Below are 17,860 nucleotides of genomic sequence, written 5' to 3'. Positions count from 1 at the left end.
CAGACCGACAGGGTGAATCTTTCAGTGTGGATTAAAGCACAAAGATTTAACAGAAAGAATCGAATAACAAAAGAGATGCTTGGTGTGCCAAGGGCCTGCCGCAGGCTCCTCTGACTTGATTCTGCTTTAAGATACTGTAAACACCTCAATCTTCTCTTTGTTCAACTAATGCTTGTTATCATACAGTTTGTGCTGTGTCTCTCCATCAGTGTTTTCAATAAAAAAGCTGTCTATCCAGAAGTGTTTGTGAGTTCAAAACACAACAATGCTCACTTAAACAAGCACAATCTGTCCTTATGTGTTTAAACGGATAATCGTCGGTATGCTTTTAAATTAAATTTGTGCGAACCACTAATTAATGATGTTTTATTAACAAAGTTAGGGAGAAGCCGGAGCACATAATCAAACTCGGCCGGTTCACCATTGGCAACCACGTCATCTATCCAAACGAGTTTCGTTAACAAAATTCAGGTGAAGCCGGAGCTCATAATCAAACCCGGCTGGTTCGCTACCAGCAATCACGATTTTCACCCTATCAGCTCAAGCGAGCCTCCGCATAAATAAGACCAGAATTCTTACATGCACCTTCTCTACAGTAATGCAACATCCCTCCACCTCCCCGGCCGATCTCCCCGAACTCGCTTTCCACAGCAGGACCCCGGGGGGTGAGCTCTGGGTTCGGGCCATTTCCGAGCTCGGCGCACTAGCCCCCATCAGGGGGGGAGTGTTCCGGGGTCGGAAGGAATCGGCGAGCTCGGAGCCCGCCCCCTGGACAGCACGCCAAATACGCATATCTTACCTACCCCTGCTATCAGCATTTTCCTGCCACCATTATTATTATTTGCTTAGGCGAACTCGTGAATTGGTCAGACATTGCTCTTTTTTCAGCTCAGGGATTTAATGAGGTTCTCATTATAGTCTTTGTCTTTTCTGACCTTTTAAGAAGAATGACACATATGAGGCAACTGTTGGCATATATTGAAATACCAACACATTCTCACTCCCGACTGGTTGATCCAGTAGTTCTCAAGCGGGGGAGGGGGATGAGGGCGCAGAGGTACTGCAGGTGGGGCGAGACGGTTCCCCGAAACCCCAACCTTTGGAACTCGATCGCGAATGCACGGAGGAACTTGATTGCAAATTACATCTGAAGCTGCGCGCGTGAGCGGCGTCGCGGACTCATTCTAGCTCCTGCGCAGTGCAATTTTTGGCTGCGCACAAAAGCTTATCTACAAAGTAGGAAAACGTCCACTCGGGAAGCAGCAGCAATTCACATTCTACATCATCTTAAGAAACAGGTAGATCATATGTTTGTCTTTCAGACTGTCATTTCAGAATAAGCGCAAGTCTCTCTCTCTCCCGATGAGTTCAGAGTGCGCGTGAAGGGAGTGGCGTGTAAATAAAGTGCATTTTCACATATTTTTGAACTTGGACGGCTGTTCAAAGCTGTTGACAGTTATTAAAGATGTTAAGCGCTATTTTCGCAGCCTGATCTCGGAGCACAAAACGTACATTTCTGTACGTTTTTATTGATGCTGAAACGTTAAATTTAGACATTTTACAATGTATAAAACGTTGGAGTTGCTAGTATTTTTAGCTAAAAAACGTAAAATATTTGCAAAGCTTGTAGCCTATCTCATTATGATATTTGTATCAGTACGTTTCCATAATTGTATCGATATGCACAGGGGCGTAGCCAGAACATTTTTTTAGAGGTGGCCAGGTAAGACCCAGTGATTTTATTAGGGTGACCCAAAAATCCTTACAGACAGAAATTCTTTAACTTCTACTGTAATTTACACCAATTCTTCATTACACATAGTTTGCTGGTCAAAAACATACACAAAGAACGTAAAGTAAACAATTTATTTGCAATGCTTTCATGTGCTAACATTATTTTAAAGGAGCAATACGGCATTTTTAAGAGGATCTATTGACAGAAATACAATATAATATACAAAACTATTTCTTCAGAGGTGTATAAAGACCTTACGTAATGAACCATTAAGTTTGTAATACCTTAGAATAAGCAGTTTATCTACATACAGAGCGGCCCTACATATTGAATTCGCCGCCATGTTCTGTACAGCAGCCCTAAACGAAACGGCGTTTCCTCTTCCTCTCCGCTGCGGTATCATGGTGAAACGGATCGCGGGATGATCCGTGATCGGTACGGATTGTGCTCTCCGGTGCGGAACGCATGTGACCCGCGGATTAACTGAAAGTTTATTCATCATTGAGTAAAAGAATAAAACGCACTCTCGCTTGCTCTCCAGTTTCAGCTCCAACACGCTCTCGCTCTCTCTCTCAAGTATCTGGACGAGTACAATATTAAAGCGGTTCCAGATAAACAATGACGCTCAAAATTGCTCCGTCACACAGTTTATATTACAACAATAACATATCTTGGTATGTTAATATGTTACTCACATACTGATCTGAATCAAAGCAACCTCCTCAGGGGTGATTTTTAGACGATCTTTCTCTCCAACGTCCCTCTCTGCTGGAAAGTATCTCCATAGATATCTGTGAGTACATATGTAGGCCTACTCCTTACACCTTAGTCCTGTGTCTCTGCTGTAAAGTCTTTATAATATTAACACAGGTCCTAGCTCCTGCCTGACTTTTATCCTTCTTTAAACTTAAAATCCACAAACCTTTTATTTTATGTAATACATAAGTCATAGCTCTTTCTACAGTCCTTCTAATGCCCGCAAAATCTCTTCCCTGCGTCAACATGAGAATGACATATTTTTGTGGCCACCGTCATGTTTGGACTGAGTGATTCGTGGCAAATCTATAATACAACGCTAGTGGCCACTGTTAATTAAGAACTGCGCCTTTAAAATAATTTGCTAGCTATCATTTGCAGTAAGTTAGCATTTTTTATGGAAAATAAACATTGCAGTACCCCAATTTAAACTTTCGCGAAAATGTAATTAATTAATGAAATCCAGTTAAACAAGACTGATTTTACTGACCTTATCCTGCTGCTCGCGATGAACTTCCATGGTACACATACAGTACACTGTCACGAAGCGGTTAGCAGCTGTTCAGCTATAGCACTCAGACTGTTTGCGTCAGTGTATGACATCATATTAACATGAGAGTAATGTTCTCGCGTTACTTTCAGTGCATACGCTAAATGATCTGTGCAGCACTCTGTAAACTCCGACACACATCTTAAAACTGCTTCGCTCAACAGAACAGAGGTGGCCAGATAGGTGGCCATCCATCATTCAGGGGTAGCCGTGGCCACCCATGGCCACCATGTAGCTATGCATAAGGATTCATTCGCAAGTCTGTAAAGCTGTTCAAATGTATATAGTTAACGTTTTATGTGTTGTCAATACGTCAGTATTGTGCGTTCAGATGCAGTAAATGTGTCAGTATTTTGCGTTTTAGTGATTGTGCAAACGTAAGTAAATATAAGTTTTGTAGAACCACAGTACATACGAATTCTCATGAGATCACGTTGATTTTCGACAGGCAAATGACACCACACCGCATCTGTATTATAAACTGCGAATAAACTCTCGCTCGTGTTAAAATCAATGAAACGCACACCGTTCTCGAGATCTGGCAGATGAATCCTGTTGGAATAATCCCCAAAACACAACAATTTTGTAATGGTTTTTAACGCAAAAAGCTAATGGTTCACAATGGTATTTTAATGGAAACCATTCATTTCTATTGGGTTTCTTTTGTTTTTATCAGCAGGGTTGTTACATTTATAATCTGATCTCTTGAGATCAATCTGTCATAAGTATTTTTTGCTTCTTTTTATATAGTTATGTAGGCCTATAGTTATATATATATATATATATATATATATATATATACAGTATATATATATACAGTATATAGTTCTTTAAATGGGTTTACAGGGGGGCACGACCATGAAACGGTTAAGAACCACTAATCTAGAAAACTGTGAGCCCTTATTGACACATTGTTGAGATCTCTACTGAAACTAGTGGAGACAAGTGAGATTTCCATCTTTATCCTCACAAATGGCAGGACTGACTGACAGTGGAATGAATAAGGGAATGAAAGTTGAAACGCTAGCTGAATGGGAAACGTTCAGATGAGAGCTTGCTGGCACGTTTCTTCATTGCTTACGACAGCTTTCGGTGTCACATTGAAACTGCACTTGAGCTTTTGAAGATTGGCAGAAGATCCAGCACAGGCTGTCCTGCCCCTCTCCGAGCCCTACCGCACCGCACGTACCCGGACACTCCAGCTTTAATAGATTTCAAAATAAAGACGATTCAACTCGTCGATTTGAGAAAGGTCCAGGAAAGTACCAGACAAGTTGAACGAGGGCTACAAAAGCAGGGACAGTCTGATCGTGTCTATAAGCGACAATGTCTGCAATCAGAGGATGCACAAAGGAAATTCAAAGTCCTCAAGAAGACGTGAAAGAGTGAATGTGAATGCAATCAGCACACATACAGAACGCACACGATTCTCAGTCACGATCTCTCACTCGGTGCAACATGATGTACGTCTGTCAAAAAATGTCTTTAAGAGAAACCTATAGGATGAAACACATAAAGAAACAGTAGCCAGGTTTATTTGCACAAAACTTGCACAAAAGCGATATTTTCCATTAAATGATGTTATGTGCTTAAAGTGTATTTTGTTTCTTCTCGCGATAAGTCATTCTGGCCATACTTCTTTTTGTAGATTTTATAGCAGGTTGCAAACCAACTTTATTGCATAGTGCCACCTACTGTGATGAAAGAGTGAAGAGAAATGTCTATATTTCCTTATATATTTTCATATTATCTCTCTGTTCCTAAGAAATCTCAATGGTCATGTGACTTTTTGTACACCGCGTGACTTGCAAATACGACAAAAAGTGTTTCCATTGCAGTTTTGCGAATTATGCCTTTATCGTATTGCCTGAAAAAACACCTCATGCATTTTTGGGGATATAATTTCAGTTTTTGCACAATTGACGTGTTTTTGGGCGTCTTTTCAATGCGCTATTTCAATTTGCGCATTTGAAGGGTAATGGAAACGCAGCTTTAGTGATGTGTCTTTAATATAAGTGTACTTTTCTTTGAGGCAGAATGATGAGGTTTTTGTTTTTTTAAATGTTTATGTCCCTTTATGTTTATCCAATGAAAATGACAACATCTCACAAATCAGGGTTTTAAAACGAATTTAATTTGTGCAGCTCTGCTCCAAAACAACAAACATCAGATAAAGGATAAAAAACAACTCATCCCAAAAATAAAAATCATCCAAAAAGTCATTTGTGGAACACAAAAGAAGATATTTTGAGAAATGTGTTTTTTGTTCATACAATGGAAGTCAATGGGGTTCAGTGTTGTTTTGAACATTCTTCAAAATATCTTCTTTTTGTTCTGCAGAGGAAAGAAACTCATACATGTTTGGAATGAAATGAGGATGAATAAATGATGAATTTCCCTTTAAGTTTCCTCTTTAAGAGTTTTTTAGAGTTTTTGACCTTTTTCACATACAGTACGGTGTCAGAACTGCTCAATGCATGTTAAAATTATTTGTTAAGAATAACGCAGTCCGTCCTGCATATGTCCAGAACAAGTACAGTATGAACAGTACGTTGTGTTTTCTGAATCTATGCCTAACACGGCCAAACAGTTGAGTATAATATGGTTGAATATGCTGTCAGCATTGTGGGAGCTCATTGAATGAAGCAGTTTTCATATGGAAATGAGCAGCGTCTGATTCTTTTTGATTCAGCACTCAACATTAGACCTCTGTGGGCTTGGAAGCGCATGAGTGCCGTTCAGGTGAAATTATCGAAAATTGGTTTCTTGCTTTGTTAAGCACCTGTGATGAGATCAAAGGCCACGGATTCGGTGTGTCATTCAGATCTGAGGTGTTTGTGCAGCGCCGGAGACGTTACTCATTTGGAAACAAAAAACAGATCTTCTTCTAATCTAATTGTCGAATTAACACAAACAAAGCATCACGTAATTAAGTGAATTTTAATGGCGGAGAATGAAAGATTCTCAGACGTTTACGTAAGAGAAGTAACAGGAAAGAGAGATCTTAATGTACATGTTCATAAATTACATGAAAACTGGAGCGTTTCTTTATGGAAGACGAAATGCTTTCTGTTAATCATTATCTTTTCATCATTGTAAAAAGGTCACAAGGTTCCCACACAGTCTTAAATAGAATGCCTGTAGGGTTTCTCTGATCTCAGACAGTCAAGCCTCTGCTCAACACCAGACTCACAGAGGATGAAATAGACTTACATCACTGACAATGACTAAAAGATTATATTTGACACGCATATGAATCAATTAAAGAAAAGGAAGTCAAATGAAAAGTAATCTGACTCTTTCTTAACATGTAAATGAGGAAACAATTAAGGTCAATGAGCTTTCATCTTACAGGCAGCGAAGGGTGTGTGCATGCTTGTCATTCCGGAGACATTTTTAAGTATAAATGATTTAGTCAGCAGCAGTCGCCCAACACAAAGACTGACATCACAGACATTTTGGTTTAGCTCTGTAAACAAAAAAATTAAATGCAAAAAAATGTAAAGAAACAAGTGATATCCACTTTACTAGTTATATATGTTGTTCATGGAAACAGCAGGTCAAATATTTGAACAACATATAGGCAAATACAGAATTATGAGATGCCTCAGTGCTCTCTTTGTTTAAGCTGCCATGGTTTTCTAATAATTCCTAATTGAATCTGTGCTTTAAGTCAAGAGCTTCTGTCATTGGCCAGGCATCCTTAAAAGTGTTTTTCTTCAAATACAATTTTTTTGAGTTTTAAAAAGATCATTTGGATTTTCATTGACATGTGTGCTCCATTAATCCAAATCACCGGAAAGCGTTACAATTGAATGTCATCCATCACTCAAGTCAAGTGCTGTGTTAAATTCACTGTGATCCGGTGCTGATGAGAGAGAATCAGGGTCTCAGAGCTGGGAGGGGTCACCAGCCGTATGTCTATAAATGCACCACTACTATGTGCAAGAACACAGAAAGAGCTTCAGAGAGTTCAGGAAAACCTTCTGCTACCCAGAGAGGCGATACTGAGCAGGAAAAACATTTCTCTCATTTCAACATTTTTCTTATTTACATATATATATTCTGCTTCCATATGGAGATTTGGAAACTATCAGCATTGATGGCCACGATTCTTGTATGCAGCGTCCAAAGTTTGTCTTTTACTCTAAATAGGGAAAACTGGATTTCAGACTGGGGGGTGAGTATTCTTTATTATTCTTTACTAGGGTTGGGAATCGTTTCAATTTTATCGATTCCGATTCCAATTCTGATTCTGCTTATCGATTTCAATTCTTATCGATTCCCAGTTTCGATTCCACAGTTGAAGTAAAACATTTAGATATCAACCTGTATGGTCATTTAGCCTGCTTATTGACTTGTTTGCAAAATATATATATATATTTATGAGCACCGTTTTGTGTATATTTACACATAGAAACACACCTTTTCTGATTTATTACAATTTGTTTTATCATAGTTGAACTACATCATGGTTAAACTGCAGTTACTATAATGCAACTATGGTTAATTTGTGATTCCTGTGCTTTAATGCAAATTCTATAGCTAAACTATGCTTTCTATAGTAAAAAATATCGATAATTTTCATAAGGGCTTTTATTGAGATATCAGCAGCAGATCATGCAGAGCATGTACTTTTCTGAAAATATGCACACAGGAATTGATAAGAGGAATTCAAATTTTAATCTCAAGTATCCGATTCCTATTCCTTTCAATTCCGATCCGATTCCTAGCCTTTCGATTCCGATTCCAAATTGGAATTGATTTTCGATTCCCAACCCTATTCTTTACCGAACTCAACGTATATTTTTCATTATGGTCGAACACCACAATTTCTAAAAACAAAACTATTGTATTTCTATCTTATTACTGTTGGGACTTAAGAGTCGAGACAAATTCTAACATTTTCTTTTGCATCAATCATTCAAATTGATCTGCTTTCTACATGGACAATGAAAATTATTTGCTGGATGGTTCAGAATGATCCAGCGGAGGAAGAACTCGCCAGTCAAGCGGCTGCTCTGCTCAAGAGATCCAAATCTCATCAGTTTTATGGACTAATGGGAAAACGTTCTGGTAAGAACTTGTGGCTAGTTTTTGTTGAAAAACATATTTGTGCAGTATTTACCAGAATGTGAAACAAAACAGTAAATTGCTCTCCGACACAATGTTACTAAGAGATATTGACATCAGATGTGTTTTATTTAGTTGACAAATAAATGGTAAATTTGTGCTATGATGTCAGTCATTTGAAAGCAAAAATGTAGAAAACAAGCTGCAATGATTTATTGGTTTATATTTTTAATATAAAATATCATAAGAGAGATTTATCTTCATTGTAAGTTTTTTCTTAAAAAAATGTATGTCCTCACATCATAGGACATATGCAGTTTATCTGTCAACTTATCTTAATATATTTATCTTAGCTTTTTTACTATAAGTCTGAGACCCCATGAGAAATTTTTTTGTATCGTAATAAAAGATAATTTCATAAAAATTGAGGTTTATTTGTCAAATAAAAGTGTTGTTTTGCACTAGAAATGCATAGCTATCATGATATGTGTTAGCGGCATGATTTTATGTGGAAACAAAATAAATCTGACTTGGTGGCGAAAATAATTCCTCACACTAGTTTTCTCTTTAAACATTCAAGCTTATTCAAAGCTTCAAGACAATCATGACCATACTTTTAGACATGTCCATATATAAATATATCTATATACATATAAAGTAACAGGATTGTGTTGTCTTTTGTTGCTCTATAGGGATCCTCCAGCCTGTGAGAATGGATCGCAGAAGTGAGTAACACACACAATCATGTGTGGTGAAGTGTAATAAACTTTATGAGATTTGACTGATTTCTGTTCAGCGTCTGAGCATCCTGGTTTTAACGGCTCTTCTAATAACCTGTTTCCTCAAAGGGCACAAAGGAGATCTGTTTGTGGGACTCATGGGCAGGAGATCTATAGCAGGTATGGCTTCAGATGCACACTGCTTCGGTTTAATGTGCTGCTCATTCATTAAGCCCAAACATCCAAAGCAACTAAAAGTGTTGCCTAAAACATGAGCGTCTCAATCTGCAGGTCCAGTGACAAAAACGCTTTCAGAGACCAGCACGACAATGGACAAACCTGCAGATCTGAACAAAGAGTCAGGTATGACGTTTACAGTTCTGATTCAATGCGTGTCTGTGTCCAGCTGCAGTGTGTAAAAGCACATCATCTCTTTCTGACACCTCAGATCTGCAGGACGAATGGGACAAACTGCAGTATTACCGATGATGGAGAAGAGATCACGGCATCAACGCTGTATTACAGAGACAGTGATCATTAAACCCAATCAACTGTTGATAAAGAGACACCATTCCATGACTGCAGTCAAAAAGTGATCTAATAAAAAGTATATCACAATGACAGGTTTTTGCCTCATTCAGACACGCTTACACATCTTTCAACACAAGGGAACACCAAGCAATCCCTGAAGAGAATAAAAGTGTATTTAACAGATTGAAAATATCGACGCTTTTCGCAAGCCCCCAATTCTTTTACTACATTCTACCGATAAAGATTTTTGCTTTAAAAATTTAAAACAACATACACGGGGCAAAGAAGCAACTTAGCCAGTGAAACATTCTGAAAAAGTCCAAAAATAAATAACACTGTAAAAAACAAAAGTAAGAAATTTCTGAGTTACAAAGGGCACATAAAAAAGACAAAAAAATGACACCAAAAGCTCAAATCTTTGCAAAACACATTACTGAAAGAGTCAATGTCATAGAAAGATCTGATGTGGTATGAAATGTACGAAAACAAGTCCACTAGGTTCCTTTGGGAGGGGTCCACTTCAGACAGCTGGGGTCTATAGTCTTGTTGTTGCTGCCCCTTTTGGTCTCTTTGGCCTTCCACTCGTCGATAAGGTCCTTTTGCCAAAGAAAAACAAAGTTTGATCAAGTAAAAAGCTATTAGCAAAAACGACTAGACTTGTTGTAAGCTTGTTGTAGTCCAACAATAAAGCAAAAAAGAGCAGAGATGAATTTCCTGCTACCTGTCTCTTTAAGACCAGATGCTTGCCCTTCCAGTACTTGAGCATCTGAAGGGACTGCAGAGTACTGACGATGTCCACCGGGTTTACGGCCGTCTCCTGACTGATCTCTAAACACACACAGGACACACATTAAACCCTCAGCACTACAGAATGACCTGACACGCTGGCTAGTCAGCTCTGACATTCTTACCCTTAATTGAGATCTCCTTGCCCTTAAAGTTGCACATATAACGCAGAAGCACCTCCTTCCAGTAGCTTCGATAACTGATGAGGCCCAAATCTGAAAGCGGCCGCTCCGGAGAGCCCACCTTTTCTTCTACCTTGGACAGCAGGTAACCTGAAGCCATGGCAACAAAGCATTACAATGGTTTTGTATTTACCTCGTATGGTATATTAGAATCACAACACTGACATGTAAAGAGTCAGATGGTATTTATAAACTATTCTGTGTCATACTCACTGAAATCGATCAGCATCTTCCCATAGCCCTGCCTCATGTACTGCGGCATAGTCAGGATGCAAGACACGTTATAATTCAGGAAAGAGTTCTTCTCCTACATTAAAAAAACAAAAGAGGAAGCTCAGCCAATGCAAATGCAGAAACATCGGCTATGTTCATGACGAGTTGTGTTTTATTAATCAATAAAACAAGTTGTTTCAAAACACTTTAAAAACATTATGAAGTAGTGTTATATCCACAAGAACTTTTGAATAGCTAAATTCATTTTTTGTTAGGACCCCCAAAAGACACATCTGTTTTTAATGAAAAACAGCATGGAGAGATATTTTTTATTAGCTGGATCAGATGTTTATTAAAGACAGATCAGAATTAATCAGGATTTGTCAGGTTTTGAGTGCTGAAAATGCCCTTGTGTTTAGATGAAGTAGATGGCCAATGAGGTCGAGCAAAGATCTCCAGAATGACATTACCTTTGAGAAATATCCCACCAGGTGACAGCCGGTGTTATCAGCCTCAGTCATGACATAAAACAGGAAAGGCTCCACGTCATAGTACAATGTCTTATGGTCCAAAAACAGCTTGGCCAGCAAACACAGGTTCTGGCAATAGATCTGTCACACCAAAGTATTTTATAAGAGACGATAACTCATCGCAAAACAACAAATACTTCAGTAACTGCACACACATTTTTTACACACCTTGTTCTTTTTTCCATCGACCTCGAACACAGAGATGGCACCTTTCCTGTAGACCTCATCACCAGGGGGATGTTTCCACACACACTTGGCCTGCGTACACACCACCCACACAAATGAGAATGTCAAACTTCTCTGAACACAATTAGCCAGATGCAGCCACATGGTGAAAGACGTTTAGACAAACTGTCAGAAAGAACAATAAAAGTGAAGACAGACACATTCTGACATGCATGCTCGGCCATAGAGGAGGCATGCGAGCGACCGTATCGATTTTTCACATCATGGTAATTGTTAGGACTTTTATTATGGTACGTTGTATTACCACAGTATTATATTACATTCAACAGTCAGATATATTCACTGTCGTCAACAGAAGCATGTTTATACAGCCAGCACCATGTAGCTAATACTAAAATAATACTAATAATGTGCCGCAGCGTTCTCAATCTCGACCTTTTGATAGAAAGTATGCTACAAAATGTCAACAATAATATATTATGTAGAATTATTCACAGTATTTTGAATAGCCCACATAACAATATTGTGCAAATCAATTATCCTGAATAACCATATTATTGAATACCGGCACAAGTCTACCATAGAGACTGATCCCATACCATGTGTCTGCGCAGGATGGTCTGACTCTTCATGTACTTGAGGCAGAACTCGCAGACGTACAGACGCCCCAGTCGGGCATACTCTTCAGGGTAGGGCGAATGATACCAGGTGTCCAGCTCATAACGTCCAAACAGAATGGTTTTGATCATGTTATTGCCCTCTGTGATCTGACCCTGTAGACACAGCTTCTCCTACAAAAAAAATCAAATCAACTCAGATTGACATGCGCTAACACAAACGTTACTAGACCAGGGGTCAGCAACCCATGGCTCTCGAGCCGCATGTGGCTCTTCTGCCCCCTGCTGTGGCTCCCTGCAGTCTTCACAAGGCCATCTTTATGCCTGGTATTAAGATGCGTTTTGGTGGATCGGATCACAAGTGGACGAAAGAGGCACATACCCGTTTACACCTGCTGCTGTAATCCGTCTATTTCGTATACCCCTTCTGTCCTGTTTCTTCAAGAAATATCTGAAAAAGCATACACATTTACCCAGCCATACACCCTGGCTGGGTAAATGTATTTGCTTTTTCAGATATTTCATTCGAATAGACGAAATAAGTGCATGCAATGTACATATGAGCGCGATCGAAGATGACAGAAAAAACACACAGAGAGCAGCAGTTTTATTTCTACTTTGACATCTGTGAGACAGCGTCGAACATTGAATGCGTGTGATAGAAATGGTGAGAAAACATTCTGCTTGGTACGTTTTTCGTATTTAAACCAAACGTTTAGGTCTTTAGCAGCATAGTTTAAATCCTGTCTGGCTAGCGCGCTTCTCATGTTTACGCATGATGTCCGTATGCAGAGAGAGTAGGCGGTCTCTTGTGACTGTTCATCAAACGCCGCAAAACAGAAGTTCACAGAAAAATGCTGAAGTCTAAACCTAAGCAGCACGTGCAACACCGTGACGCTACTCTCCTATTGCAACACTCCCACTTCTTGCCAGGGACAAAAATGTATAAATTGCTAACATCTAAATACAACAACTATATTGCCACCTAGTGGTGCAACTGGGTAACTACTACCTTACATGCCTAACCTGTGTTTTAGTCATTTAAAGGTTACATATATTTTGTGGCTCCAGACAAACTTTATTTGGTGGGAGAGGGCCCAAAATGGCTCTTTTGGTCACAAAGGTTGCCGACCCCTTTACTAGACCAACAACACAATACACACGCTGCTTAATTATCAATTAATCGTTTGATATTGCATAATTGTTTATCTAATTGACATTTTGGTCATCTAATCTTCCATTATGGAAAAGCTGCAGGGTTAGAAGATCGTACCAGATCCTCTGATGCACGGGCCTGTGCCTTTCTGAAGAGCTCCAGGTCATATTCACTGGTGATGTTCTCCAGCAGCGGCTCACGACTGTTCCCATGTGTCTGACGGTGCTCCTGATAGAACAAACAAAACGTGCAATGTCAACAGACTGAATCCCAAAGTGCATTATCACTAGAACAGACAAACGGGACTGTGTTGGATTTCAGGGTTAAGAAGTGTAGATATCTTAACTTGGTGGGATGCAAAGTTTACATAAAGACACAAACAAAAAAATGACAGCATTACCATATACTTTTCTTTTTGCTCTTTTGTCAGGCCAGAATCCCTTCTTTTTCTTATCTCCATTACTTTCTCCTTGTATCGAACCTGTCTTGGAGTTGGAGCCTGTGGAAAACATTACAAATGAATACTACGTTTCCCTTTAATAAAAGGTCAATTGTGATGTTACAGAAAGTCCTACAGCAGCACAGAATTTAGGGCAAACGATCACATGCTGTCTTATAAAGTGATGGACTCCATTGTTGACATTAGACTATTCCACACATTTTTCCTGTAAAAAGCATGCGTAAAGACACATCGAAGAGTGTTATATGAGAGGGCACCTGATGTCGAGTAGCATGTCTGTTCTCCTCATTCTGACCCTGACTGCGTTCTTCCTCTTGTTTCTCACGCTCGATGGCTTTTACCTGCTCAAAGACAAACAACACAACATTAAAGAACACAGAAGACACCGCACACAACAACGCAAAACCAATACAACAATGTAGAGCTAACATTCCCACTGCTGGGTTATCATTTATATCACAAATACAATATCAAAAAATCTACTATCTATTATTAAAAATATAGCATCTTTCACAACATTTGGATAATATTCACAGTTTGAAGGTAAACAGTGGGAACAAATAAGACAAACCCACCTTGCACTCATCTGCTGAGAGGTTATGGTACAGAGGACAACCAGAAATGGAGAAATGTCGCTCGTGTTTGCCAGTTAAATGTCCTGTTCAAAGAAAAGGCATTCAGAAAACCGGTATGCATTTAACTTCAAATATTCCATATTTTTCAAGGATTTGAGCAATGTGAGCATCACTTTCGGAAATAAGCCCTTCTAAACCATTCGCTCTGAATTATTAAACAGCTGCAAAAGGAAATGAATGTGAAGAGCGATTACCCAGAGAATTGCACCCAGGTGTGGGGCACTTCATATTGAAGTTGTAGCTTTCATGGAAGCGCCGGCGTTTGGGCCGATGAGAGGGATCGCTGCCAGAGTCCTTGTGGTCTTTAGTCACGCTCTCGTCGTGGGAGGCGTTGGGGCTGGAAATGTCAATGTCCGACTCAGATGAGGGGGCGTTTCCTGTGGGCGTCCTGGGGGGAGACTCATCCCTCTCTGCCGCTTGCTTCACATCTGCCGGGGCATCTAGACGAAAAATAAACATTCACCATTTGTTAAGTGTTGAAAAATAAGTGCTAATCGTTTAAGGGATAGAACAGATGAATCAATAATGCAGCAGACACATTTACTAAACCAGGTGCATGTTGTGCAATTTGTAAAGAGCCCTTTAAAATTGTTGCTTGTCACGCATGCTGTGTCAGACTGTTCAACGGTCTTATCTCATTCAAAACAAAAAATCACGCAAGATGACTCATTCCGTGTTTTACGCCATATGTTGTGGTACAAGCAACAATACAGGACGGCAAGATATTAGGGCTGTGCAAAAATATCGATACAGCAAACTATCGCAATATTCAGTCCAACCTCTACTATCGATACATTTATTAAAATCACATTTTAACGTCATATACAGTACATACGCCCATTGTCTCAAGCGGGAGCGAGCATGGCGCTCCGGCTTCCAGTGTCAACGCGTGTGTGCGCGCTTTGATTTTAATGATGCGTGTTTAGAGCACGCATGAAACGTCTTCATTGTGATGTGCGATGTGGAGCAAAGCCAGAGTTTTTTTTATTGACGGACAATGAGGGTGTTGCTGCGGGTAACAAGACTATTAGGTTGCAAAAGCGAAAGTGACTCTATCCTTGTCCTCCGCTGTCAAACAATAACTGCGAGTAATTCAATATTCCGTCTCCTAAAATGCAATCTAAAGAATGCACAAACTGACATTAACGCCATCAAACTGAAGAGCAGCAAAAAATGACCTTGCTGAAAAAAACTATAGAACTCTGCCCAAAACACAATGGAAATTTTAATAGATTTAATGGTTGTAATGGAAATTGTATTAGTTTTAATTGAAACTATAATGGTGTCTACTGGTATGTGATGGATTCTATTGGTGGGATGTTAAAAAATACCCCAGGTGATCCACAGCAAGATGTATTTTCAGCTTTATTTTCTTATTACATTTTATTTTTGAAAAGTATTGCAATATATTGCAATTATGTATCGTATCGAAAAATATTCAATATAGTGTCTTGTACTTATCTATCGTGATATGTATCGTACCGAAAGGCCCTTGCCAATACACAGCCATACAAGATATATAGAAAAGCTTTGCAATTACTGAATGATTTTAATACTTCAAACTCATTTTCAGAAGTTGAAGTGATGCTTTCTTTACCCATGCTGTGAAATGTGTGTATGTTAATAATTGTTTAGTTCTTAAATTTTATTTGAACATAATTTAAACTCATTTTACAAACTTTAAGTATTATTTGATCAAATGTGACCCTGGACAACAAAACCAGTTTTATGGGTCAATTTTTCGAAATTGAGATTTTTACATAATCTGAAAGATGAATAAATAAACGTTCTATAGATATATGAGTTGTTAGAATAGGACAGTATCTGGCTGAGATACAACCGTTTAAAACTCTGGAATCTGAGAGCGCATAAAAATCAAAATATTGAGAAAATTGCCTTTGTAGTTGTTAATCAGGGGCACTGTGGCAGACCATCCACTCACAAAAATTAAGTTTTTATATATTTAAGGCAGGAAATTTACAAAATATCTTCATGGAACATGATCTTTACTTAATATCCTAATGATTTTTGGCATTAAAAAAAAGATAATTTTGACCCACACAATGTATTTCCCGTGCTACTTAAGACTGGTTTTGTGATCCAGGGTCACAAATATGCCATTATTTAGAACATCACTGCATTTTTCTGATGAAAGACTACAGATTTCGATCTTGAATCTTTTAAGATTGTCATGCTCATGTGTATGATGGTGGTAGCTTATAAATCACCCCTTGTGATTTCTAGCCACAGCACGCAATCTAAGCTTTAGAGAAAGAGCAGACACACTCATTATGTTGATACCTTGTGAGCTTTGACTCAGACGCAGTGACGCTCGGGTCATACGGGTGTTATTTCGCTGGTTGGCTTCACTGTGAGAGCTGTCGGTCTTCTCGTGATCTCCAGAGTCATCAGAATCAGCTGTTCCATCTGAGCTACTGCCTGCTGTTCTCTGCAAAACGTGTAGAACAGTTAAGTTATATCACCACACAGAAAGCAGACCCACAATAAAATTACAGTCAGCAAAGACACTTTACAGATGTTAAAGGAATTAATGCAACATTACTGCTTTGTTTTGCAGCACTTGTAAACAACGCCTGAGCTAACCTCATTTGTTTTTATGAATGAAAAAGACCCAGTTTCCATGTGCATTCTCACAATAAACCACTTGGGCCGCTTATTAAAACAAAATCCAATAGAATTAAAACTTCACTATTATTTACTATCATACAGTCTCGCGCGGTTGTTTACATTGAAGCGCCTCATCTGAAGCTAACAGGCTACGTTTTTATACAAAACAAGGTCATTCTAAAACACAGCAACGATTTTAATTAACAACCCCCTACTAAACTTATATTTGCTGATTGCGCTTATTAAATCTTTTTGGTCATTTCGCAGAAAACGAATTGCTTTTGTGTGTATTAAGGAAGCAAGGGGCGAGCTAGCCGCTAGCCTCCACTCACCTTCCTCCGCGGCATGATTCTCCTCAAATAAACGCACGCACTTCCGGCTCACCAACACGTTAGACTTGTGCTTTTAAAAAGACGTGTTTGCTCTCAGCTATCTAACATAACAGAGCATCTGTACAATCATCACTTTGTGTGTTTGTGTTGTCGTCAATTGTTCATCCTCTCGCGACTCGCGCCACACAGCGGAGAGCGGAAGTGACGCTATCACGTGAAACATGGCGGAGCTGACGTCACGCACCTTCACGTTTTCTGCTCCTTAAATATGTGTTAAAAGCTTTTTTAGTTTGTGTATCACAGTAATATATATTTCTTGTCGAGGTAAAATTGTAAAAGCAACCTTATGAAAACTAACAACGGTTTAAAAAAAATACTAGATAATTTATTTTTTGTTTCTTTCGAATGATATATTGAACACTAAATAAAGATTCAGTAAAGAGACAAAAATATATTTTATTTTTGTAATATATTTTTTGCATTTGCATTTATCTGAGGTGCTAGTAAAAAATAAAAGATTTACAGACCATTGCGGAGGAACGGTATAAAATTGTAAAGTGTGACTTTTATTTTGGTTATTTGGTGGTAACCATTGTTTTACTATAACCATTTTTTTTGTTTTGTTTCAACTGTTGTAAAACAATTTTTTAAACCATAGTTAATTTTCGTAAGGGGCTCTGTAGGTGTAGGTATGTGATACAGGGATGTACACAAATGTAGCCAAATGGTGCTCAGTAAATTTTTAAAAGGCTATTAGTCATCTGAAACATT

General features: G+C 38.8%; 2 protein-coding genes across 4 annotated transcripts; one reads left to right on the top strand and one right to left on the bottom strand.

The window, feature by feature from the left end:
* Window positions 1-1,004: 1,004 nt before the first annotated feature.
* Window positions 1,005-9,388, top strand: si:ch211-131k2.2 (protachykinin-1). 3 transcript variants are annotated; one of them, XM_057358962.1, is made up of 6 exons: window positions 1,005-1,298; window positions 7,123-7,221; window positions 8,021-8,117; window positions 8,807-8,839; window positions 8,963-9,013; window positions 9,125-9,388. In XM_057358962.1, the coding sequence occupies exons 2-6, from the start codon at window positions 7,144-7,146 to the stop codon at window positions 9,250-9,252; spliced, it is 387 nt and encodes a 128-aa protein (XP_057214945.1). In that variant the 5' UTR covers window positions 1,005-1,298; window positions 7,123-7,143; the 3' UTR covers window positions 9,253-9,388. The 3 variants fall into 3 exon arrangements, with proteins under 3 accessions (XP_057214945.1, XP_057214943.1, XP_057214944.1); XM_057358961.1 differs by lacking the exon at window positions 1,005-1,298 and having other exon boundaries at window positions 3,866-7,221; window positions 9,125-9,196; window positions 9,282-9,388; XM_057358960.1 differs by having other exon boundaries at window positions 1,007-7,221.
* Window positions 9,389-9,515: 127 nt separating this feature from the next.
* Window positions 9,516-17,292, bottom strand: kat7b (K(lysine) acetyltransferase 7b). The gene is made up of 14 exons (XM_057358959.1): window positions 17,090-17,292; window positions 16,431-16,578; window positions 14,324-14,569; window positions 14,070-14,152; window positions 13,752-13,835; window positions 13,435-13,533; window positions 13,152-13,262; window positions 11,861-12,052; window positions 11,244-11,333; window positions 11,016-11,156; window positions 10,546-10,639; window positions 10,276-10,422; window positions 10,086-10,192; window positions 9,516-9,960 (listed from the first exon to the last, which is right to left on the bottom strand). The coding sequence occupies exons 1-14, from the start codon at window positions 17,102-17,104 to the stop codon at window positions 9,859-9,861; spliced, it is 1,659 nt and encodes a 552-aa protein (XP_057214942.1). The 5' UTR covers window positions 17,105-17,292; the 3' UTR covers window positions 9,516-9,858.
* Between the last annotated feature and the right edge of the window lie 568 nt (window positions 17,293-17,860).

The sequence above is a fragment of the Triplophysa rosa genome, linkage group LG18, assembly GCF_024868665.1.
Source record: "Triplophysa rosa linkage group LG18, Trosa_1v2, whole genome shotgun sequence".
In the NCBI taxonomy this organism is placed as follows: Eukaryota; Metazoa; Chordata; class Actinopteri; order Cypriniformes; family Nemacheilidae; genus Triplophysa; species Triplophysa rosa.
The sequence above is the reverse complement of the archived record's forward strand: the minus strand, read 5'-3'. Positions and strand labels throughout refer to the sequence as shown.

Coding starts and splice junctions, on each gene's coding strand:
- si:ch211-131k2.2 (XM_057358960.1), top strand. CDS start 6,913: ATGAGAGAGAATCAGGGTCTCAGAGCTGGGAGGGGTCACCAGCCGTAT. Junction 7,222..8,020: donor ACTGGATTTCAGACTGGGGG/GTGAGTATTCTT, acceptor TGGATGGTTCAG/AATGATCCAGCGGAGGAAGA. Junction 8,840..8,962: donor TGTGAGAATGGATCGCAGAA/GTGAGTAACACA, acceptor GTTTCCTCAAAG/GGCACAAAGGAGATCTGTTT.
- kat7b (XM_057358959.1), bottom strand. Junction 12,053..13,151: donor CCCGTGCATCAGAGGATCTG/GTACGATCTTCT, acceptor TTTTTTTTGTAG/GAGAAGCTGTGTCTACAGGG. Junction 10,193..10,275: donor CAAGGAGATCTCAATTAAGG/GTAAGAATGTCA, acceptor GTGTGTGTTTAG/AGATCAGTCAGGAGACGGCC.